At 50.9% G+C, this 24409-nt stretch overlaps 1 protein-coding gene across 3 annotated transcripts in view; it reads right to left on the reverse strand.

Annotated features, from left to right (window-relative positions):
* Positions 1 to 10889: 10889 nt before the first annotated feature.
* Positions 10890 to 24409, reverse strand: part of HDAC8 (histone deacetylase 8) — a 123683-nt gene continuing 110163 nt past the window's right edge. For all 3 annotated transcript variants that reach the window (XR_004647089.1, XM_034781345.1, XM_034781346.1), the window contains one exon: positions 10890 to 11472. Coding sequence is in view for 2 of the 3 variants with exons in the window: in XM_034781345.1 (XP_034637236.1) it covers positions 11450 to 11472 (23 nt within the window). In the remaining variant the exon portion in view is untranslated. The remainder of the gene's footprint in view (positions 11473 to 24409) is intronic.

Here is a 24409-nt window from a genome sequence, read left to right on the forward strand (position 1 = left end):
AACCAGTTACTGATCCATGAGAGGACCTTCCCTCTTATCCCGTGACAGCTTACTTTGCTTAAGAGCCTTTGGTGAGGGACCTTGTCAAAGGTTTTCTGAAAATCTAAGTACACTATATCCACTGGATCCCCCTTGCTTGTTGATCCCCTCAAAGAATTCTAGTAGATTGGTGAGGCATGATTTCCCTTTACAAAAACCATGTTGACTCTTCCTCAACAAATTATGTTCATTTATGTGTCTGACAATTCTGTTCTTTACTATATTTTCAACCAATTTGCCCAGTACTGAAGTCAGGTTTACTGGTCTGTAATTGCTGGGATAATCTCTGAACCCCTTTTTAAAAATTGGCATCCCATTAGCTATCATCCAGTCATTTGGTACAGAAGCTGCTACAAATCACAGTTAGTAGTTCTGCAATTTCACATTTGAGTTCCTTCAGAACTCTTGGGTGAATACCATCTGGTCATGGTGACTTATTACTGTTTAATTTACCAATTTATTCCAAAACCTTCTCTAATGACACCTCAATCTGGGACAGTTCCTCAGAGTTATCACCTAAAAAGAATGGCTCAGGTTTGGGAATCTCCCTCAGATTCTCAGCCATGAAGACTGATGCAAAGAATTAATTTAGTTTCTCCACAATCGCCTTATTGTCCTTGAGCGCTCCTTTAGCATCTTCATCGTCCAGAAGCCCCACTGTTTTTTTTAGCAGGCTTCCTGCTTCTGATATACTTAAAAAAATGTTTGCTATTATTTTTTGAGTCTTTGGCTAGCTGTTCTTCATATTCTTTTATGGTCTTCCTAATTATATTTTTACACATTTGCCAGAGTTTATGCTCCTTTCTATTTTCCTCCCTAGGATTTAACTTCCACTTTTTAAAGGATGACTTTTTGCCTCTCACTGCTTCTTTTACTTCGTTGTTTAGCCATGGTGGCACTTTTTTGGTTCTCTTACTGTGTTTTTTAATTCATAGAATCTTAGAATCTTAGAATATTAGGTTGGAAGAGACTTCAGGAGGTCATCTAGTCCAATCCCCTGCTCAAAGCAGGACCAACACCAACTAAATCATCCCAGCCAAGGCTTTGTCAAGCCGGGCCTTAAAAACCTCTGAGGATGGAGATTCCACAACCTCCCTAGGTAACCCATTCCAGTGCTTCACCACCCTCCTAGTGAAATAGTGTTTCCTAATATCCAACCTAGACCTCCCCCACTGCAACTTGTGACCATTGCTTCTTGTTCTGTCATCTGCCACCACTGAGAACAGCCTAGCTCCAACCTCTTTGGAACCCCCCTTCAGGTAGTTGAAGGCTGTTATTAAATCCCTCCTCACTCTTCTCTTCTCCAGACTAAATAAGCCCAGTTCCCTCAGCCTCTCGTTGTAAGTCATGTGCCCCAGCCCCCTAATCATTTTCGTTGCCCTCTGCAGGACTCTCTCCAATTTGTCCACATCCCTTTGGTAGTGGGGGGACCAAAACTGGACACAGTATTCCAGAGGTGGCTTCACCAGGCCCGAATAGAGGGGAATAATCACTTCCCTCGATCTGCTGGCAATGCTCCTACTAATGCAGCCCAATATGCCATTGACCTTCTTGGCAACGATGGCACACTGCTGACTCATATCCAGCTTCTCATCCACTGTAATCCCCAGGTCCTTTTCTGCAGAACTGCTGCTTAGCCAGTCGGTCCCCAGCCTGTAGCAGTGCATAGGATTCTTTCTTCCTACATGCAGGACTCTGCACTTGTCCTTTTTGAACCTCATCAGATTTCTTTTGGCCCAATCCTCCAATTTGTCTAGATCACTCTGGACCCCTATCCCTACTCTCTAGCTTATCTACCTCTCCCTCCAGCTTAGTGTCATCTGTGAACTTGCTGAGGATGCAATTAATCCCATCATCAATAAAGATGTTGAACAAAACTGGCCCCAGCACTGACCCCTGGGGCACTCCGCTTGATATCGGCTGCCAACTAGACATCGAGCCGTTGATCACTACCCATTGAGCCTGACAATCTAGCCAGCTTTCTATCCACCTAATAGTCCATTCATCCAATCCATACTTTTTTAGCTTGCTGGCAAGAATACTGTGGGAGACCGTATCAAAAGCTTTGCTAAAGTCAAGATACATCACATCCGCCGCTTTCCCCATATCCACAGAGCCAGTTATCTCATCATAGAAGGCAATCAGGTTGGTCAGGCATGACTTGTCCTTGCTGAATCCATGTTGAATGTTCCTGATCACCTTCCTCTCCTCCAAGTGCTTCAAAATGGATTCCTTGAGGACCTGCTTCATGATTTTGCCGGGGACTGAAGTGAGGCTGACCATTCTGTAGTTCCCCCAGTTCTCTTTCTTCCCTTTTTTAAAGATGGGTACTATATTTGCCTTTCTCCAATCATCCTCCCCTGATCGCCATGAATTTTCAAAGATAATGGTCAATGGCTCTGCAATCACATCAGCCAACTCCCTCAGCACGCTTGGATTCATTAGATCTGGACCCATGGACTTGTGCACGCCCAGCTTTTCTAAATTGTTCTTGACTAAATAGTCCTTAATTTGGGATATACATTTAAGTTGAGTCTCTATTATGGTAGAAGTATGCTGGGCTCAGGGTGGGAGTGGGGTAAAAGGCTGCAGGGTATGAGCTCTGGAGAGGTCTAGGACTGCAGCCTTAGGAACGGGAGCACAGCACAGTAACCAGGGCAGAAGGAACTCTTACGACTCTGGTTACTGGACTAGTCTGGGCTGTGCTAGGTCCTGTCAGAACATAACAACGGCCATACTGGGTCAGACCAAAGGTCCATGAGAGAATTAGGCATTAAGTGGTTTGATGAGGCTAGGGAGCTGGAGATGTGGGAACCGCATACAGGCCAGCCAGGGGACTGCGGACAGCTGCACAAGCCCCACTGCTTTCCAATGTAACTGCCCAGCTCGCACTGTCACTGGGAATTTGGCATTTCAGCTCTTTCCCCCCAACTGAAGTTCTGATTGAAGGGGCCACGTTCCTTGCAGCCATTCACTTCTGTTAGCAAAGGACACACGGGAACTAGCTGTAGAGCCTGCCCAGGGAGGAACAAGCTGCAGCTGCAGGGGAGATTGGGGAAGCCTACTGCAGTTGCCCAGGGTGGATAATCTCAGTTTCACACGCAGTGTTTGGTGCCAGTGATCTCTGCTGTGCAATGAAAGCAGCAGCTTCTGGCTTGTTCCTCCGGAGAGGGAACAGCTCAGTGCTGGGGTTGGTCCAAAGCTGTGGGGTGCTCAAGGTGTCCCTTCTCCTGTGATTGGAATGTGCCTTTCCTAAGGCTCAGGGGACTACTTGTGTTCACTGTGTCTCTGAGGTTTGTACCATCCCACAGATCCTCCCCAGCTGCTGAGCAAGTGCCCAGACAATGCACAAGTCCAGCACCTGCAGAGGGGCATGTGCACAGCAGGAGGGGAGGTGCTCAGTGCTATGACTGCAGTGCGTCTGGTGAAGACACTCCATACTGACAGGAGAGAGCTCCCGCATCGTCAGCATAATAACTCCCCCTCTGCAAGAGGCGGTAGCTATGTCGACAGGAGCTCTCAGGCCAACATATCACTGTCCACACTGTGTAACTTACATCGCTTGGAGGGGGGAGAGGGGCTTATTGTCCACAGGCCACAGAACTTCCCCAAAACAATTCCTGCAGCAGAAAAACAGCCCATCTGGATTTGAAGTGGTCAGTGATGGAGAAGCCACCACGATCTCTGATAAATTGCTCCCATGGCTAATTGCTCCACTGTTAAAATGTGCACCTTACTTAGGGTTACCATTCGTCCGGATTTACCCGGACATGTCCTCCTTTTAGTGCTAAAAATAGCATCCAGGGGGAATTTGTAAATAACTCAAAATGTCCGGGATTTCCCCCCTCCCGCGGCAGAGCAGAGCGAGCGGCTGGGAGGGCTGCAGGGAAGTCCCGGGCTGGACTCCGGAGCAGCTGTAGAGGAGCTCCGCCCTGCATTCTGAGCCGGCAGCTCTCCCCTGCAGCCCGGCTCCAGCAGCACTGTGCAGGGCCAGGGACCGGGTTTTGTTGTGCTGGGGAGCGCAGCCACGTGTCAGGCTCGCACAGAGCCCAACACCCTGTTCTGAGCAGCAGGGTAAGGGGGCCGGGGGGCAGGAGAAGGGGCAGGGAGGTTCTGGAGGGGGCAGTCAAGAAACGGGGGGGGGGGCGGGAGTTCAGGGGGGGGGCTTTTTGGGGGGAGTGGAGAAAGTTTTGGGCGGTCAGGGTACAGGTAGGGGGTAGGGTCCTGGGGGGCAGTTGGGGGGGGTCTTAGGAGGGGGCAGTTAGGGGACAAGGAACAGGGAGTCTTAGGTAGGGGGTGGGGTTCTGGAGGGCAGTTAGGAGCAGGGGTCCCAGGAGGGGGCAGTCAGGGGACAAGGAGCGGGGGGCTGGGAGTTCTGGGGGGGAGCTGTCAGGGGGCAGGAGTGGGGAGAGGGATCGGAGCAGTCAGGGGACAGGGAGCAGAGGGGTTTAGATGGGTTGGGAGTTCTGGTGGGGTGCTGTCAGGGGGTGGAGAGTGGTTGGATGGGGCGTGGGAGTCCCAGGGGTCTGTCTGGGTGTGGGGGTGTGGATAAGGGTTGAGGCAGTCAGGGGACAAGAGGCAGGGAGGCTTAGATAGGGGGTGGAGTCCTGGGGGGCAGTTAGGGGCAGGGGTCCCAGGAGGGGGCAGTCAGGGGACAAGGAACGGGGGGAGGGTTGGGGGTTCTGGGGGGGCGGGAAGTGGGAGGGGCAGGGGCGGGGCTAGGGCGGGGCTCCACCTGTCCTCTTTTTTGCTTGCTGAAATATGGTAACCCTACCTTACTGCCAATCTGAACAGTGGCTCATTGTCTTGCCATTTCACACTGGAGAGAACGTCACCCTCTACTGTGGCTAGGGACTTCACTAGACCAGCTCCTACTGCAGCTGTAACCCATAGGAACTAACCCTGTCACTAACAGCAATGCTTTGCCATGGCCTCTCCCAGGTCAGGCCCCCAAGGGCATTGCTAGTGCTAAGAAGTGCACTACTAGTAACACATGGTCTGTGCAGAACTCTTTGCTGGTCTCAGTGTGTTTTGCAAAGGTGGATCGGTGCCACCATCGCCCTCTCAAGAGGGAAGCTGAGCCCCACTTGCCCAGAAGAGAGAGCCTGGAAGAGAACCCAGGCCTTGAGCCCTAAGTAGCAGGATGCCACAATTTGGTTTACAGAAGCATCCTCGGGAGTAGGCTGTGAATCCAAATCCCAAGTCACACTCACCAGCGTGGTGCCCACGTCCCCAAAACCAGAGCTCCATGTGGATTGAAAAGCTGGGGGGGAGGTCACACACCAATGGGTTCTTTTCCATTTGCCCCTCAGTTTGGATCTCCCTAGGCCCCTGGGCCCCATGTCCAGTACTCGCTGGGGAGGGAGGTGTGTACAGCCCCACTGCGATGCCTAGTGGGCAACTGCCTGTCAATCTTTCATTCCAACCAATCAGCAGAATATGGGCGGCCCCGGGGGTGCGGGGGGGAGAGAGGAGGTGTTAATCTGGGCATAAGTGTTTAACTAAAGAGAAAAGGGAACAATCTTCCCCGGGAAGGAAGGAGGGGTAGAAGGGAGCTCTCTAGCACCCAGGGCTCAATGTCCTGTTCAGGGCAGCAGGGGCAGGGAGCGTTCAGTGGGCAGACAGGGACATGGGAACTGAATCCAGCTGAAGTAACTCCACGTTGGATTTCCTGTTGTTTGCATCCAAAGGGAAAAACAGCATAGATAAAAACAAAGCCTGGCCGCCCTGGGAATCCCATCACCCTGCTATTTATTCCTTCGCAATCTAATTAAAGCAGCAGGAAATTAGCTTTCCTGGAGCTACTGCAGGAGGATGCCAACGACTCTGCGTGAGTGGCTTTTTAAAAAGAAATGGCAAGAAGGGCCAGGGCACATGTGGGGTGGGGGATCAGGCCCCCGGGAACATGCTGTCTCTACTGGCTTGATTTAAAACCAGGTCCAGGATGGGAATTTCCCCAACGCTGACCACAAGGAAGCCCCATCCCTTGCTGCCACTAAGGTGCAAAACAGAGCAGGCCAAAGCCTATAGTTAGGGCCCTACCAAATTCACAGTCCATTTTGGTCAATTTCACAGTCATAGGATTTTAAAAATTATAAATTTCATGATTTCAGATATTTAAATCTGAAATTTCAAGATGTTGTAACTGCAGGGGCCTGAACCAAAAAGGAGTTTGGGGGTGTTACAAGGTTATTGTGTGTGTGTGGGCAGGGTTGCAGTACTGCTACCCTTACTTCTGCACTGCTTGCTGCCTTCAAAACTGAGCAGCTGGAGAGCGGTGGCTGCTGGCCTGGAGCCCAGCTCTGAAGACAGAGCTGCTGCCATCAGCAGCGCAGAAGTAAGGATGGCATGCTATGGTGTTGCCACCCCTACTTCTGTGCTGCTGCCTTTAGATCTGGGCCCTCAGTTAGCAGCCGCCGCTCTCCGGCCACCCAGCTCTGAAGGCAGCAGCTCAGAAGTAAGGATGGCATGCTGTGGTATTGCCACTGTTACGTCTGTGCTGCTGCCTTCAGAGCTGGGTGCCCAGCCAGCAGCTGCCGCTCTCCAGCTGCCTAGCTCTGAAGACAATGCAGAAGTAAGGGTGGCAATATCACGACCCCCCTAAGATAGCCTTGCAGCCCTCCCTGCAACTCTCTTTTGGGTCAGGATCCCTATCTTGAGAAACACTGGTGTCTCCCATGAAATCTGTATGGTATACGGTAAAAGCACACAAAAGACCAGATTTCACAGTCTATGACACGTTTTTTATGGCCGAGAATTTGGTAGGGCCCTAACTATAGGGTCAAGTGCTTCTTGGGATAGGCACAGCCAGGGCCTGCTGCAGCCTGAGAGTGGGGGGCGCAGTGAACGGGGAAGGTCTCTCTCCCCTTGCCTAGCTTCTGGCAGGTTCCAGGTGGTCCTGCAGCAGCTTCACTGGCAGAGAGCGACCCCACTGGTAAGTCAGGCCAGCCATGGAGGAGGCTCATACTGCGCCCCCATTGCATCAGCTGATGGCAGGGGGGACCTAGCACCCGAGAATCAGGCCCCACTGCTACAGGGAGGCTGTGTTCAAACAGCAGGCCCCAAGCATGGCCAGTGAGGCAGCTGGCACTAAACGCTACCCCTTCCCCCCCCCCCCCCGCCCCCCCCCCCCCCGTTAGAGAGACAAGGTGGGGATAGTTTTTATGGGACCAATTTCTGCTGGGGGAAGAGAAACGTAAGCTGAAAATCAAAGATATGCCTCCCCCACCTTGTCTCTAATGTCCTGGGACTGACACGGCTACATCACTGCAAACCCCTGGTATTGGCAGAGAGGCTGAGAAGTGGGTTCCCCTCTTGCCCCTATGGATGGTCCCACAGCTTAGCGGGAGCATGAGGCTGGAGCCCAGTAACCTGCAGTGGAGGTGCAATGGGGATTCATAGATTTTAAGGCCAAACGGGACCATTCTGACCATCTGCTCTGACCTCCTGTGTAACGCCAGCCAAATGATCCACCCAGTGTTTCCTGCACCCGGCCCAGAGCTGGGGAGGAGCGGAGGAAGTGTCCATCAGGGTGGGTAGGAATGACAGGGGTGAAGGAGCAATGCAGGCCCTGCTTACCCTGCAGCTGGCCCTGCCTCCACATCAGCTGTAGTGAAAGGGGAGTGCACTGCACAGGATGCAGGGATTGCTGAGCCTGGTGCGATGGATCGAGGACACCAGGCAGCACCTTTTGCCAGCCCAATCCCCCTTGAAAAACACACCACCAAGCGGTCTGTCCCTGCGGTGCCTTGCCAGGCTGCATTGACCAAGCTGAGCCATTTAACGCTCCCAGCTGGCTTCCCCCAATTCTGTTGCTGCAACGCAAAGACACTGCAAAAAGCAACCACCGATGGGCTCCTAGTACCCAGGGATAAATCAAAGGCTCTTGCCCCTATGTTTCTATGTCCTTCATACTGTATGTGAATGAATGAACACGCATGTACACCCCAAACCAAATCCATGTACAAGCCAAAACCACCGGACAGACATACAGGGGGACAGATGCACTGACTAGATAACCATCATTAAAAGCAGCTGCAGTGGCAGGGACTCCTGTTTCTGTATGTTTAAGGGAGCGCCTAGAGCAGAGGTGGCGATTTTCAGCAGGAGAAGGCAAGCATAGGGGGGAACTTGGCTGTCTCCAGGGTCATAGGTCTAGACCAGCTGGAGCTAGCATTTCACAGCTTGGTAACCACATAGTCTTGTTTTGCATCTAATTATTGAAGTTTGCTTCCATCTTTCCCCGTGGAACAGACGTGGGGACTGCAGGGTAGGCAGGGCTTTGCCATGCACGACCCTGTCTTCCTGCCTCCAATACCAGACCCACAATCCTTGCAGCTTGGCTCTCTCTCTCTTTGGTGCAGGTAATGTGCAAACAGCACATGTGCCTCGCTTTAGCCACCCCCTGGAGGTACAGCACATCTCTCTGTGCCAGGCAGAAAATGGGCTCAGCCAACGGTAATGCTAATGCTGGCAAGCGCTTTGCACAGGTCTTTAGAGAACATTAGCAAGGCTGCTTTAGGCTTCAGGGCAGCTGCATCTTGCGAGCTGCCCCACCTGAGGACTCAGAGCCAGGCCCAAATCCCAGCTCCCAGGGCTGCAGCTCATGGCCATTTCAAACGGGGTTAAAAAGTTAACCCTTTCTTTCCAGTCGTCTCCTCACACACACTGCCACCTTTAAATGTAACCACAGGATCTGCTCCCTCCCAACCTAGCTTTTCCTGCCCTGATGTCATGACCACAGCTTTGACACCTCACACTGATTTCCACAGCAACACACTGACTGACATCAGGCAACCCGGTATTATGACTTCAGATGTGGTGGGGGGTTCATGGGGGACAGCCTTAGCTGTCACACTTCTATTCAAGGAGAGCAAAGGAAACCCCAGAGACAATCAATCCCCTTCCCCTGCTCCAGGCTGCCTTTCCCCATGTTTGCTTCATGCTAGTTATTCCCTTATGGATTCCAGGATTCGTTGGGGTTTCTTTTTTTTAGTGGGAGAGGGGGAGGAGCTTCTAAACCAATCGACAACCGACTAATGACAACTCAGCAGGACAAAGCTGACTGCTTGGACCACCCTGCTGCAGCCCAGGGGCAGGAGGCACTAACAGCTTTATACACAGTGCAAAAACCACTCTCCCGCTGGGCTGGGATTTGTTTTTAAAGGGACACAACTAATTTTAAACATTGTTTCTCGCTGTTCTGTTTCTAATAATCCCACAGAATCCCCCTGGGGGTACGTGTTTTCCAGTTGAATTTCTTTCTAGTTTCACAATTTGTTTTCCATCTGCCGATTCCTAGAGCAAAGGAGTGAGGTTGATGGCAGGTTCTGCTACGCGTTGTTCATCTGCCCCAGGAAGGAGACCTCTGTGCGTTTTCCTTGTGGGCTGGTATTTGTGAAGGGGACTGCTCAGAACTGCTGGGCATGGTGGGGGACAGCGCAGGATCTCACTCTTCATAAAACAGGAAGCACGTTTTAAGTGAAGTTGAGTTATATTTGCACCACTTCTGACATTCTCCCTTCCCCGCCTTCATCACCTTCCTCAAAAAATAACCTCCCACCTGGGAGGCTTTTATAGGGGAATGCCCCACCTACAACTCATTCACTCCCAGGTTTCCAAGCAAGCACTGCACAGCCCTGCACAAAGAGCTGGGGCTTCCAGGGCAGGGGTTCTAGATGCTAGTATTGGTGAGCTGCACAGCTATTCACATCTGTTTGCACTGTATTTTGTCAGCAAATGTTCCTCCTGGCACTGGGCCTAATTCATAAATTTTCAGATCTGGAGTCAAACCCTCCTGCATTTCAGGGTGGCTGAAGCTGGCGTGGCTAGCTGGCACTCTGCTGTGGCTCCTGCATTCAGCACAGCTGGGGCACCTAGTCCACAGACCACCACACTTCACATGCTGCTGGAATCACCTGGAAGAGCAAAGCCCGTCTCCAGAGAGGCCACTCTAGCAGTGCCAGTTGATTGGCAAACAGGCCCTATGGTGAACGCAAGGTACTTTCTGCGGCATGGCAGATGTTTATCAGCTGGATCCACTGCTCCAGCTTCTGGTGGTGATTATACAGTAACTGCCTGTTCAGGGGATGTGCCCCGGCTATCAGCAACAGAAATAAACGGCTTCCTGGGGCTTGCTGGCAGCTTAGCTTGTATCTTGGCCCCCTTCCAGGGTCTGAGTGCAAGCTGCCTGTTGGTTTCCTGGCTGCAGGAGGTTTAGGCTGTGGTGACAAGGCACTAGCTGTGAACAGAGCACCAAGGAGGGCCATGTTGGCAGCTCATCAGGAGCCAGAGGGCTGCACTGACATCACAATGGGTCAAAACCACATCCACTGACAAAAGCACTGGGTGCTCAGCCTGCACTTAGCTGTACCCTTGTCAGTAAGTGTTCCTAGAGGAAGTGGCTTCTGGCAGGTGAAGCCAACCTCTGGAGGCCAAACCCCTGGAACAAAGGGTTAACTGTGGTGTCCGGCTCCCCCAGCAGAGTGCAGAAATCTGGATAACAAACTCCAGTAAGCCACTTTCCTCCTCCGGCAACTACAGACCAATCAAGCCCCTTTCCCCAGCGACAGAGAGCAGATGCTGGGGCCAATGCCACACAGGGGTAGCCTGGATCACTGAGAGATAGCAGTGCCTCAGTTAGGCTGCCTGGGAGCCCCAGTCACGGACCAGGACCCCACTCTGCTAGGTGCTGAACAGACCCAAAACAAAAAAGACAGTCCCTGCCCCACAGATCTTACAATGCACGTATAGGACAACAGATGCCTACAGACAAAGGGGGAGTCCAAGGGCACAGGGAGCTGATACTGCGCAGGGTGATAGGCAGCTTGCAAGGACATGGGACACAGCAGAAATATTTCAACTCTTTTATTTGTTTAAAAACACGTTTGTGGCTCCCTCCCCAGATAAGGGTGCAGCCAGGATTACAGGCCCTGTGCCTATCGCTCAACGCGTCCCCTCTGGAGTTCACGTCACAGCGTCTACACCTACAGCCTGTGGTCTCACCAGGAGGGCAGCCCAGTACAAGTGGCACAGGCGCCAGACTGTGGAGAGTCTGTGGCTCAGAGTGGCCCTCGCCCACCACCTCCCTTAAAAAAGATAATTAGAAAAACCATCTGCAAGAATAAAAGCAGTTTTGTAAAAAATAAGCTGGAATCTGTTGGAACAAGGGGGTGGAAGTTGGGAGCTCCCCTATCCCCCAGCACTGGGGCCACTGTGTGCTCACAGCCACCGTAGAGCCGCAGCCACTCACTGCTGCTTGGAAATGTCAAAAAAAAAGAAAAAGAAAAAAAAAGTAATTTCTTCCAAATTTCCCCTGCAGCCACGAATTCTGCAAGCTGCTCACATAAACACACTGTCTTCCGCACAGGAAACGCTCCGCTGTTGTGGAAACATGAGCTTTCCTTTTCAGCTAAACCACATGCTTCAGATTCCCTGTAAACAAAGGGAGAGAGAAAACAACATTTACATTCAGACTAGCTTCAGTCTCACAGGGAGGCAGACCAAGGTATTTTTTTGGCTGCGTACAGGGCCTAGGGTGACCAGGTGTCCTGATTTTATAGGGACAGTCCCGATTTTTGGGTCTTTTTCTTATATAGGCTCCTATTACACCCCCCACCCCCTGTCCCAATTTTTCACACTTGCTGTCTGGTCACCCTAATAGGGCCCTTTGCTTCGTCTTCAATGCTGCTGTACTCCAATTGGGGGTTGTTCCTCTCCTTCAAAACCCCAGGAAGAAGGGATTTTCGAAAAGTGTGTTGAAAAAGCACTGATGTGAAATCCAGCAGGGCTGACCTCTGGGAGATTAGAGCACTGCTTATGACATGTCCCTCCCCCGTCACTGGCAGAGCTGACAAATCAGTAAGTGATACAGACACACTAGCCCTCAAAGCAGATCGAATTCCCAGCATGCCAGACAACATCTTGTTCTCATTGAGGGGGTTTGTGCAGGGTTCCACAGCCCTCTTTCGAACCCAGCTTTAAGGGGCTGCTAAGGGGAACAAATCATTTTCATTAAGCATTCGGACTGGAGGCTAATAATTAGTTCAGATGTATCAGCCATGAACCCTTAATTTCTTTAAGTCTTTGCTTGCTCAGGATGTCCTATAGAGCTGGAGGCACTGCCTGGCCTCCTTTCTTCGGCGACCCTCCCTGGCAGTCAATAACAATTCTGTCTGGGTAAGAGACGCAGGATCTGATTGTTAACTGGAATCATGTTGGATCACAACAAGCTTTGAATTTTTGTTCTCTGACCACTCTTCTGTTGGAATTTTAACAGCTTTAAGCTAGGGTTAGAAAAAGGTCTTCAAGACCCGGGTGTTTAAGGAGCATGTCAATTAAATGCCTGGGTTTGAACCACATGGCTGGTGTGGAGAAAGTGAATAGGAAAGTGTTATTTACCTCCTCACATAACATAAGAATCAGGGCTCACCCAATGAGATTAACAGGCAGCAGGTCTAACACAAACAACAGGAAGTGCTTCTTCACACAACGCAGTGTCACCCTGAGGAATTCATTACTGGGGACACCCTGAAGGCCAAAACTCTAACTGGACTCAAAAAAGAATTAGGTAAGTCCCTGGAGGATAGGGCCACCAATGGCTATTAGCCAGGTTGGGCAGGGACATAACCCCATGTTCTGGGTGTCGCTAGCCTGTTTGCCAGAAGCTGGGAGTGGATGAAAGGGGATGGATCACTTGATGATTGCCCTGTTCTGTTCATTCCCTCTGAAGCTTCTGGCACCAGCCACTGTTGGAGACAGGACACTGGACCATTGGTCTGACCCAGTATGGCCGTTCTGATGTTCACATAACCCCTAAGCATGCAGCCCTGCGGACAAGAGCTGTAACCCTAGTAGATCTGCCCACTACTCAGCGTTAGGACTGGCTGGCACGCGAATGTGAGGCTGTGATAGGACACCGAGGTGCTGCAGTAAGTGATGCTGGTGATTCTCTGATTTCTTTTTCTGAGGCTTGATCATCATCCCTCTGCAACATGCTAGCCTGACTCTACTGCTGAAATCCTCAGCCAGGTCCCCATCTCCTGTCAGCAAGTCTCAAAGATCCAGCCCTCCCACCAGGAGCAGTGTATTGCTGCCTGCCTATCGCACAACTCTGACTTCCCACAGAATACTGACTCAAGTTCCAGGCCTTGGTCCTTATCTTCAAGGCATTCCACAGCCTGGATCGAGCAGATAAGACTATTGTCAACAACTTCTCTCCTCTGGCATGCTGGATCTCTCTACCGTCTGCACAGGAGAGAGCTTCCTCAGGGGCCAACCTGAGTCTGTGGAACGAATTCACCCAGGAACTAAGGACCATCACAAACCACCCCTCCATCCGCTCAAAGGGCCAGACACATTTCTTTGGCCTGTCTTCTCTAATATAAACACGTGGCAGCATGTACAGAATTATACAAACCTGCAGACCCAAGCACTGTACTGCACACTTCTCCCGGGAGCAAACATGACAGATGTTAGCCCGCTGCTTACTGAATGACTAGAAAGCACTCAGATACTCCAGCGATGAGTGCAGTATGAGAACCCTAGATTTTCCCAGCCAAGATTAGTGGCCTGCTCCCATTGAAATCTAAGGGAGTTTCTCCATTTTCTAGGCTTCAGTGGGTGAAGGGATCAGGCCATAAGATGGGAAAAAACACATGGGCTTAAATTGTGAAAGTCAGGAGGCCCGAATCCACGTATGGACTGATAAGCAAATTGATTACTGGCCTGACAGCCCTACATACAGATGGATACCCTCTCTACTGACACGATAACATATACAGGGCAAGCTTCCCTCCCACTGCCCTGTTGACTCACCTGGTCCCTGACCCTGAGAAATCTTCCCAATGGGTGACAGACTCCACTGGTTATTCAGTCCTACCCCTCCATGCTGAGGTCCCAGTTGTAACAGTGGCTTTTGTGATGGGGACACCATCCATATTCATCCCCACCGCTCTTGGGAGGCAGGGAAGGGCTGTTATCCACGTAGTACAGACGAGGAACCGAGGCCCAGAGAAGCCAAGGGTACATCCACGCAGAAATGCTACAGTCATACAGCAGTAGGGCTGCAGTTGCACGGCTGTAGTGTAGACACTTACTGCAGCAATAGAAGGCTTCTCCCATCGCTGGTGTAACTCCACCCCGCTGAGAGATGGTAGTGGTGTCTACCCCAGGGCTTAGCTTCATTAAATCACACAGGGCACAACATTTTCCACAGCCCTGAGTGATGTAGTTAAGCTGACTTAGCTTTGTAGCACAGACCAACCCACAGTGACGTGCCTAAGGTCATACAGGCAGTTTGAGCTGGAGCAGGTCTCCAGAGTCTTAGGCTAGTGCCATAACCACTGAGCCATCCTGGGAAACAGACGACTAATCTCGTCTCCCTTTGATGAGCAAAAACCCCTGTAAGCCCTTGGATCTCCTCAAAGCAGCTGCAGTGCCAGGAAGGTGAATGGCAATTCTGTATCTACACAGAAGTGAAGCTCTAGGTGAGATCCTCAGAAGATATAAATTGGCATCAATGGCGCTGAGGATCTGGGCCTATCTACAGCTTTTATTCTTTAGGTCTCAAACAGGAAGAATTGGCTGGGGCTTCCCAGGACTCTTGGCAAACAATTTGGCAACTCTAGCTCAGTTACTTTCAAATATGCAACAATTACAACTTGATAAAGATGGCACACAGGCCTGCGCTGGGATTCCCTCCCCCAATTTCAACACTACCAATTTCTCTGTAGAACCACTGCTTTACATCCCAAACAGATCATAAAGGCTTTTATTGCATGCCCGAGGAATGGATGCACCACTGTGTAAATTTACTGCTTTGCACAGTAGTTAGGGTCTGTTATGACCAGCACAGACTTGGCTGGAAAAGCCGACAGCAGCCAGAACAACTGAGCAGTCAGCAAAGCAAAGACTAAAATTAAGAACAGACTTGACTGTGTGGCAGAATTGTAGCTGTGCTAAGGTATCATTCACACTTTGCTGGCCCATGGTCATCGCTTCCCTAAACAAAGCCAGTGGGACCCTCTGCTTTTCACAGATGGAGACTCATGAAATTATCATCATCTCGCTGTGATGTTTCATTATCTCGCTACGTCACCACATGCATCACACCACAGCAGCGTAACAATGTCATCTCATTTGGGTCTCTCCCTAGCTGCTGGGAGGACAGAGGTCTTTTTCCTCTCCTCCTCCCAGTTCTGGATCGTGACCCAATACATGCTTGCTGGTATGGAGGGGAGGACAGCATTTGAGAAGCTAATCCCAGTAGCTTTCTGCTCTGCCGGAGCCACATGTGCACTAGGCAGCATAACACCATGCTCCTGAGTGGGGTATTGGCAGTGTGATTGAACCTGGCACCTTGGGATCTTAAAGCATGAGCCTCTCCTGCCTGAGTTAAGAGACTAACCCAGGCTGGTGCAGGCTCAGCCACTACTAGAGGAGGGCAGAGCACTGCACAGGATGGGACTTGCCTGCTCTTGGTGGTCCAGGGCACTGAACAGAATGAGTTGAGCGATGACCAGATACATGCACCCCAGAAGAGGCGCTGACATGACTGCAAGTGGTGTGTAAATGCTGGTCTGAAGACCTTTCTCAGGCAGACACACGTCTTGGCTCTGGATTGTTTGGCTGGCTCGTTCACCAATTGATTTATATTTACTAAATAATGAAATTAAAGCTCTAAAGAAAGGAGAGGGCAGAAAGAAAACACACCATGCTGCAGTACAGGACACTTCGGTCTGGGCTGCTGCCACGCATTTGATGGCTCTCTATCCCAGGCCTTTGTTATTCTCCATTGTTCTGCTTTTTTGGCACCATGGAAAGCAATTTGTTTTATTTTCTGTTCTTCAGGCAGCCAATTAAGCACTTCAGGCACATTTAATAAGTGATGCTTTCATTTTATTTGTTTCAGCCAGACAGCCTCTAAACACTTGGCAAGACTGGTGCCAACTGGCGAGCACACGCTGCATTCTTTCACAACGGTCTACGTTTCAACAGACTTGACAGTCTAACTTCATTTAAAGAAATGAACCCTTAGATAGGCGATTCCGGCTTGGAACTGCAGGGAGAGGAGTGCGTGTTTATATACATCCTATGCTACGGTGGGAACACTGTGCCCCTCAAGGCTGTTCACATCCCCGCTCTTAATCAAAATATAATTTAAACCGGGGTGGCTGAAGCCTGGCTCGCGGGTCATTTAAAGGATTCTATAATGTGACACACAGCTGCCTTCATCTTTAATACAGAACTACAGGCTCCCAGCATGCAATGCTCCACGTAGAGCTATAGTTGGGTCATGATGGAAAATTGCATGGCAGGAGCTGTACTCGCTGCAGTTTGCACATCAATACTCAACATGGACTGAGCATGGGTGCAAGTGGCTACATTTCATGCAAATTAAGTGAGGTTCTCAGGTTCCTAGCAAGTTACCAACACAGCTCTCAGCTGTTGTGAACCAGTTCTTAGCACCTAAAGTGCACAAGCAAGGGTGCATAAAGAGAGGAGGTTACAGTGATGTTAAACAGGCTGCAGCAGGGCCAGGAAAATTAGCAACAGCCAGTGTCTGGCTAGCTGTGAGGGCTAGTCAGCCATACCTCAGGGTGAGGTCATTGCTTAAGAGCAGAGGAGAGGATGCGCATTTTTGTTGACAGAAGTCGGGGTGCAGGATCCCTTCATGAGGGGGGGCTGGCCCCCTGTATAAAGCCAGGGTGTTAATCAGATTACCAGTGTAAATCAGTGGGAATCTGATTAACACCCTGGCTTTATTCTTGCCAGCAAGTTAAAACAGTATGGATTGGATGAATAGACTATAAGGTGGAGAGAAAGCTGGCTAGATCATTGGGCTCAACAGGTAGTGATCAATGCCTCGATGTCTAGTTGGCAGCCAGTATCAAGCAGAGTGCCCCAGGGCACTCGGTCCTGGGGCCAGTTTTGTTCAACATCTTCATTAATGATCTGGATGATGGGATGGATTGCACCCTCAGCAAGTTCACAGATGACACTAAGGTGCGGGGAGAGGTAGATACATTGGAGGGTAGGGATAGGTTCCAGAGTGACCTAGACAAATTGGAGGATTGAGCCAAAAAAAATCTGATGAGGTTCAACAAGGACAAGTGCAGAGTCCTGCACTTAGGACGGAAGAATCCCATGCACCGCTACAGGCTGGGGACCGACTGGCTAAGCAGCAGTTCTGCAGAAAAGGACCTGGGGATTACAGTGAACGAGAAGCTGGATATGAGTCAACAGTGTGCCCTTGTTGCCAAGAAGGCTAATGGCTTATGGGGCTGCATTAGTAGAAGCATTGCCAGCAGATCGTGGGAAGTGATTATTCCCCTCTATTCGGTACTGGTGAGGCCACCTCTGGAATACTGTGTCCAGTTTTGGGCCCCCCACTACAGAAAGGATGTGGACAAATTGGAGAGAGTCCAGCAGAGTGCAACAAAAATGATTAGAGGGCCGGGGCACATGACTTACGAGGAGAGGCTGAGGGAACTGGGCTTATTTAGTCTGCAGAAGAGAACAGTGAGGAGGGTATTTGTTAGCAGCCTTCAACTACCTGAAGGGGGGTTCCAAAGAGGTTGGAGCTAGGCTGTTCTCAGTGGTGGCAGATGACAGAACAAGAAGCAATGGTCTCAAGGTGCAGTGGAGGAGGTCTATGTTGCATATTAGGAAAAACTATTTCACTAGGAGGGTGGTGAAGGACTGAAATGGGTTACCTAGGAAGGTTGTGGAATCTCCATCCCTAGAGGTTTTTAAGGCCTGGCTTGACAAAGCCCTGGCTGGGATGATTTAGTTGAGGTTGGTCCTGCTTTGAGCAGGGGGTTGGACTAGATGACCTCCTGAGGTCTCTTCCAACCCTAATCTTCTATGATCTGAGGTAGGGATCGGAGGACTTAATTTGGACTACTGCACTTTTCCATTCAGCTGAGTCTTCTCTTCAGTACTGACTCAAATTGCAGCCTCACCAAAGCAGAGAGATTGCCCCCTCCAGCATGCAGGAGTCTCTTCCCACTGTCTGGGGAGTGGGATGAACCCTCCCTCCAGCAGATAGCCAGGGTAAGGGTTTCCTCCGCTTGACCAAAGCCAGTGCTGGCTACTGAGAGATAGACAGGCAGGGAGGACAGGAACTCCCAGGATTCATTTATGGGTTGTGTTCTCCAGGAGGTCGGACTATATGATCACAAATGGTCCCTTCAGGACCTGGAATATATGAATCTTTAAGTCTCTGTCTCCCTCAAGTTCATGAACTGAAATTCCATTTCCTTTAAAGCTGGCCTTGCGCTCACAGTGCTGAAGCCTCTTCCAGTGATAAATAGGCCTGACATCACATCCAGTAAATGCAGTTCCCAGGGCACTATGGCACCTGGAGGAAAACAGCTGATTCCCAAACAACAGGTGCTTGCAGCAGTGAATATTACCCACCTATCACCGGAGTCAGAGATGGGCTCTGCACATTCTCATGCTTGGGATGCACCAGTGGTGCAGCTTCAACTGGCAGAACCTTCTAGCAGCAGTGCTCACTGAAGCCCTCCCACCCCCTTCCCTCAGTGCTCCTGAATCTTGTTAGGGCAAGACTATAAAAGGGGATGCTATACTCTGGCCCCTGTCCTTGGTCCAAACAGGACTCCAAGGAAGAGAAGGCGGCAGGTGGGGAGGGTGAACATGCAAAGTCCGTCTCAAGGAACTGCGGTTACAGCTGAGTAACCTTCAGTTCTTCTTCAAGGGGCCTTTGCACATTCCCAGGACTTCTGCAATGTTGGATCCCCAGCACTCCTGCCTCCGGATAATGGGCTGCAGCATGCTAGTTACACACTGACTGTCATACTGAGCCTCTAATCTGGCTGCCAGATCAAGGGAACAGGGTTTCGTAAGGGTCTGACACAAGCTGCAGGTGGCAGCGCTATAGATCTCTAAAGTTGGGGTAGGTCTAAGGTAGGCCATGGACACTGCCTTGGCCCTTGTGCAGTGTGATCTAAGCCCCACTGGGATAGGATCAGAGATCTGCTGCACCATTCCTCCACACAAAGCCTCGCCCACATACACAGGCACTTTGATGCGACTGATTTCTATTCTTTCCCCAGAGGAGCTGCACAGTGTGGGTGATTTCTGAACTGCTCAGACCTGTCCAGCTAGAAAGCTGAGGCTCTCCTGCTATCTAAAGCATGTAACTTTGCCTCCCCTGAGTGAATAAAAGAATATCATGTTGATATTCTTTTATTCCCCTGAGTGACGTCTGGGGAAAATATACCGGCAAGTTAATGGACTGGTTAAGTGGAAATCTGTCACCACCTCAGAGAGGAACTGACGGTGTAGATGAAGAACCACTTTGTTTTTGGAGGGCTGTAAAAGATGGGGCAGCTGTCAGAGCCTTTAGCTCACTTGCTCTTCTAGCAGATGCCACGGTCACAAGGAAGCCTGTCAACTGAAAAGTGAAACAGGGAACATTGTTCCAAAGCTCAAACAGAGCCTCCATGAGCTAAATACCAAGACTGAGGTCCCATGTTGGGTGGGTTCTTTGACTGCAGCATAGACATTCATCAGTCCCTTCAAAAGTCTCTGTACTGCATCATGACTAAATTAGGGTTGTCAAGTGATTAAAAAAATGAATAAGGATTAATCGCGCTGTTAAACAATAATAGAATACTATTTATATACCGGTAAATATTTTTGGATGTTTTCCACATTTTCAAATATAGTGATTTTAATTACAACACAGAATACAAAGTGTACAGTGCTCACTTTATATTTATTTTTTATTATAAATATTTGGACTGTAAAAATAAAAAATAGTATTTTTCAATTCACTTAATACAAGTACTATATTGCAATCTCTTTCTCATGAAAGTTGAACTTACAACTGTAGAACTGTATTAAAAAAATCTACATTTGTAAGTTGTGCTTTCACGATAAAGAGATTCCACTACAGTACTTGTATGAGGTGAATTGAAAAATACTATTTCTTTTATCAGTTTTACAGGTACTGTAAATACTCAGGACACAAAGAAGAAGGTAGAGCCTGATCTAGCCTCAGACTGTGGATCTGAGGTGGCTGTATGGGAGGCAGTACCAGCCCTGGTAAAGGAAGGATTGAGCCAGGTGAGGTATTTCCCCCAGGGGCGTCGGTACATGTTCTAGGGAGGGGTTCCTGTATAGCTGGGGAAGCGTGCACCTGCCAGGGAGTGGGTTTAGTAAGTTTCCCCAGAGAGGAAGACAAAAGAAGAGAAATTGGCCCAATCATCTGTGGTTTCTTTCCTGTATCTTTCTGCCTGAGGACACTATGTTCCATGTTGTGTGAAGGGCTTTCTGATCTGACTGTGGATCCAGGTGCTGAACCTAAGCGACTATGGTAATCATGGACCTGGGAGGGACCAACGAATCCGAGGTGACTTTAAGTGCTTCATCGGCATCACCTCTGGAATCCGAAGCCTTGTTTCCTCAGGAGTATGCATCTTAAAAAGCCTTTTGCCCTCCACATCATCCCTTGATGTGCATCTGGGTTCCAAGGCATGAGGCTGAAGTCGCAGAACTGATCCATCAGTGTAAAAGCTGTTCTGACAAATCTGGGACACAGCGCTCTAGTGAGGCTTCTGGTCTGTCTGCTACTGTGGCTGGAGGGAACTGAGGTGGGCGGAACACAGCGCCGCCTTTTATAGCTATATCCTCAGAATAGTCCGGAACAGAGGAGCGCGCTGACGGGCACCATTTTGAGAAAGTTCCACTGGTCCACACTGCACCATCAGCATATCCCGAGGGCGGAAAAAAACAGTTACTCACCTTCTTGTAACTGTTGTTCTTTGAGATGTGTTGTTCATGTCCATTCCAAGCAGGTGTGTGCGCGCCGCGTGCATGCCAGCTGGAAGATTTTACTATAGCAGCATCCATAGGGTCGGCTTCGGCGCCCCCTGGAGTGGCGCCTTCATGGCGCTGTATATAGGGGCCAGCCGACCCTCCACCCCCTCAGTTCCTTCTTGCCGATACTCCAACAGAGGGGTAGGAGGGTGGGTATTGGAATGGACACGAACAACATATCTCGAAGAACAACAGTTACGAGAAGGTGAGTAACCGTTTTTTTCTCTTTGAGTGATTGTTCATGTCCATTCCAAGCAGGTGACTCACAAGCCCGAACCTAGGCGGTGGGGTTGGAGGTTACTGCAGATTGGAGGACTGCGCGGCCAAAGGCAGCATCATCTCTGGCCTGGTGTGTGATGGCGTAGTGCGTCATAAAGGTGTGGACTGAGGACCAGGTGGCCGCTCTACAAATTTCCTGCATTGGGACCTGGCAGCAGAAGAGGCCTGCGCTCTTGTGGAGTGGGCCGTGATAGGCGGGGCTGGTATATTGGCCCGACTGTAGCACTCCCAGATGCAGGTTCTGATCCAAGCCAAAATTCGCTGTGAGGTGACCGGGAGCCCTTTTATCCTGTCGGCCACAGCCACGAAAAGTTGGGTTGACTTACTGAAGGACCTTGTCCTTTCGATATAGAAAGTGAGAGCCCTGCGAATGTCGAGGGAATGCAGCCTATGCTCCCTCGCAGAGGAGCGTGGTTTCGGATAAAAGATCGGGAGAAAAATGTCTTGACCCATGTGAAATGGAGAAACCACCTTAGGCAGGAACGGTGGGTGCGGCCTGAGTTGGACCTTGTCCTTGCGGAAGACGGTGTACGGGGCTTCAGACGTTAGAGCTCTGAGTTCTGACACCCTCCGGGCTGATGTGATAGCCACCAAGAACGCTACCTTATATGAAAGATATAACAGCGAGCACGAAACCAGCGGCTCAAAGGGGGGGGTCCTGTGAGGACGGACAGGACCAAATTGAGGTCCCAAGCCAGGACAGGTTGACGGATGTGTGGGAACAGTCTGTCAAGGCCCTTAAGGAACCACGTAATGAGTGGGTTCGCAAACACTGAGGTACCCCCCTCTCCCGGGTGGAACGCCGAGATTGCAGCAAGGTGTACTCGAACCGACGAGAGGGTCAGTCCCAGGTGTCTCAGATGCAGCAAATAGTCCAATATGAGGGGGACTGGGGTGAGCGAGGGAGCCTGGCCCCGTTGTGTGGCCCAGAGGGAGAAGCGCTTCCACTTGGCCAAGTACGTGGTCCTTGTAGAGGGCTTCCTGCTACCCAGAAGGACCTGCCTGACCTGATGAGAGCATTGCAACTCCACCGGGTTTAGCCATGGAGCATCCAGGCTGTAAGGTGGAGCGACTCCAGGTTCAGGTGAAGCAGGCGACCGCGATCCTGTGTGATCAAGTCCGGGAGTAGGGGCAACCTGAGTGGCACCCGCATAGACATGTGCAGGAGAGACGTGTACCAGTGCTGGTGCAGCCACGCTGGCGCTATCAGGATGAGCCGAGCGTGATCTCTGCGGGCCTTGAGGATTACTCTGTGAATCATGGGAATTGGGGGAAAGGCGTAAAATAGCTCATCTGTCCATGAGAGGAGAAAGGCATCTGTTAGGGACCCCGGACTGCGTCCCCTGAGGGAGCAGAATTGGTGACACTTCCTGTTCTCGGTGGAGGCAAACAGGTCCACCTGGGGATGATCCCAGAGCCGGAAAATTGAGAGAACTATATCCCAGTGGATAGACCACTCATGACCCTGGAACGAGCAGCTGAGTGCGTCCGCAAGCCCGTTTTGCGCCCCCGGGAGGTAGGATGCTGTCAGGTGAATCACGTTCTGTACGCAAAAGTCCCATAATGCGAGGGCTTCCCAGCAAAGGGGAGAGGAGCGAGCACCACCCTGTTTGTTGATATAGAACATCGCTGGAGTATTGTCCGTGAGGACAGAAACGCATCTGCCTGCCAGCTGGGATTTGAAGGCTATGCATGCGAGGCGCACAGCTCGTAATTCCCTGACATTGATGTGGCGCGAAAGATCCTCTCGTGACCAAAGGCCTTGGGTTCTGAGGTCGCCCAGATGTGCACCCCATCCTCGATCCAATGCGTCCATTACCAGGGAGAGGGAAGGCTCGGGGTCAAGGAAAGGAACTCCTGCGCAGACCACCCACGGGTTGAGCCACCATTGAAGGGAGTCCAGCACCTGCCGAGGTAACGTCACCACCGATTCTAGGGAGTCCCTGACTGGCCAATAAACCCGTGCCAACCAAGACTGGAGTGGGCGCAGTCTGAGTCTGGCGTGTCTCACTACGTAGGTACATGCTGCCATGTGCCCTAGTAATTTGAGGCAGCTTCTTGCTGTGGTGGTGGGGTAACGTTGGAGGCTGAGGATAATGTTGGATATAGCCGGAATCTGGCGTCTGGGAGATATGCTCTGGCGTGTGTCGAGTCCAGAACCGCTCCTATGAATTCGATTTTTTGGGTTGGAGATAGTGTGGACTTGGCCTCGTTGAGTAAGAGGCCGAGCTCGAGGAAGGTTTGCCTGGCAAAGACCACCTGAGCCTCCACTTGCACCCTGGACCTGCCCTTGATGAGCCAATCGTCCAGGTAGGGAAACACCTGGATCTTGTGCCTGTGTAGGAAGGCAGCCACGACTGCCATGCACTTCGAGAAGACCCTTGGGGCTTCTGACAGACCAAAGGGCAGAACCGTAAATTGTAGATGAGCGTTGCCCACGAGAAACCTGAGGTAAGGCCTGTGCCGAGGGATTATCGCAATATGAAAGTATGTGTCCTTTAAGTCGAGGGCGGCATACCAGTCTCCTGGATCCATGGAAGGAATGATGAAGGACAGGGAGAGCATGTGGAACTTGAGCTTTTTCACAAACTTGTTGAGACCGCGCAAGTCTAGAATGGGTCTGAAGCCCCCTTTCACTTTCGGTATTAGGAAATATCGAGAATAGAAGCCCTTGCCCCGTAGTTCCTGAGGAACCTCCTCTACTGCCCCTAATGCGAGGAGGGACTGAACTTCTTGAAGTAGAAGTTGCTCATGAGAAGGGTCCCTGAAGAGGGACGGGGAGGGGGGCGGGTGGGGGGGAGGGAGGAAAACTGGATAGAATATCCCTCCTTTACCATGCGAAGCACCCAAGCGTCGGACGTGATCCGGGCCCACGCCCGATAGAAGGGGGACAGACGTGACGAAAAGTAAGGCTGGTAGGATCCAGAGTTCTGACTGGTAGGTCGTCCTCGACCGGGCCATCAAAATGGTGGTTTAGGCCCCTGTGTAGGCCTTGGTTGGGTAGAAGACTGGCTGAAGGGCTGCTGTTGTTGCCTCCTCCTGCCCGTCCTTGGCCTTCTGCGCGAGGCATCCCTTCGATTTTGAGGTTGGTACGGCCGAGGGGCCTGCGGTGGCCTAAACTGTCTACGCTGAGTGACAGGGGGGTGGAGGCCTAGTGAACGGAGAGTGGTCCGTGAGTCCTTTAGGCTATGAAGCCTCTTATCGGTTTTCTCTGAGAAGAGCGTGGGCCCTTCGAAAGGGAGGT

Source organism: Trachemys scripta, chromosome 9, assembly GCF_013100865.1.
Source record: "Trachemys scripta elegans isolate TJP31775 chromosome 9, CAS_Tse_1.0, whole genome shotgun sequence".
Taxonomy (NCBI): Eukaryota; Metazoa; Chordata; order Testudines; family Emydidae; genus Trachemys; species Trachemys scripta.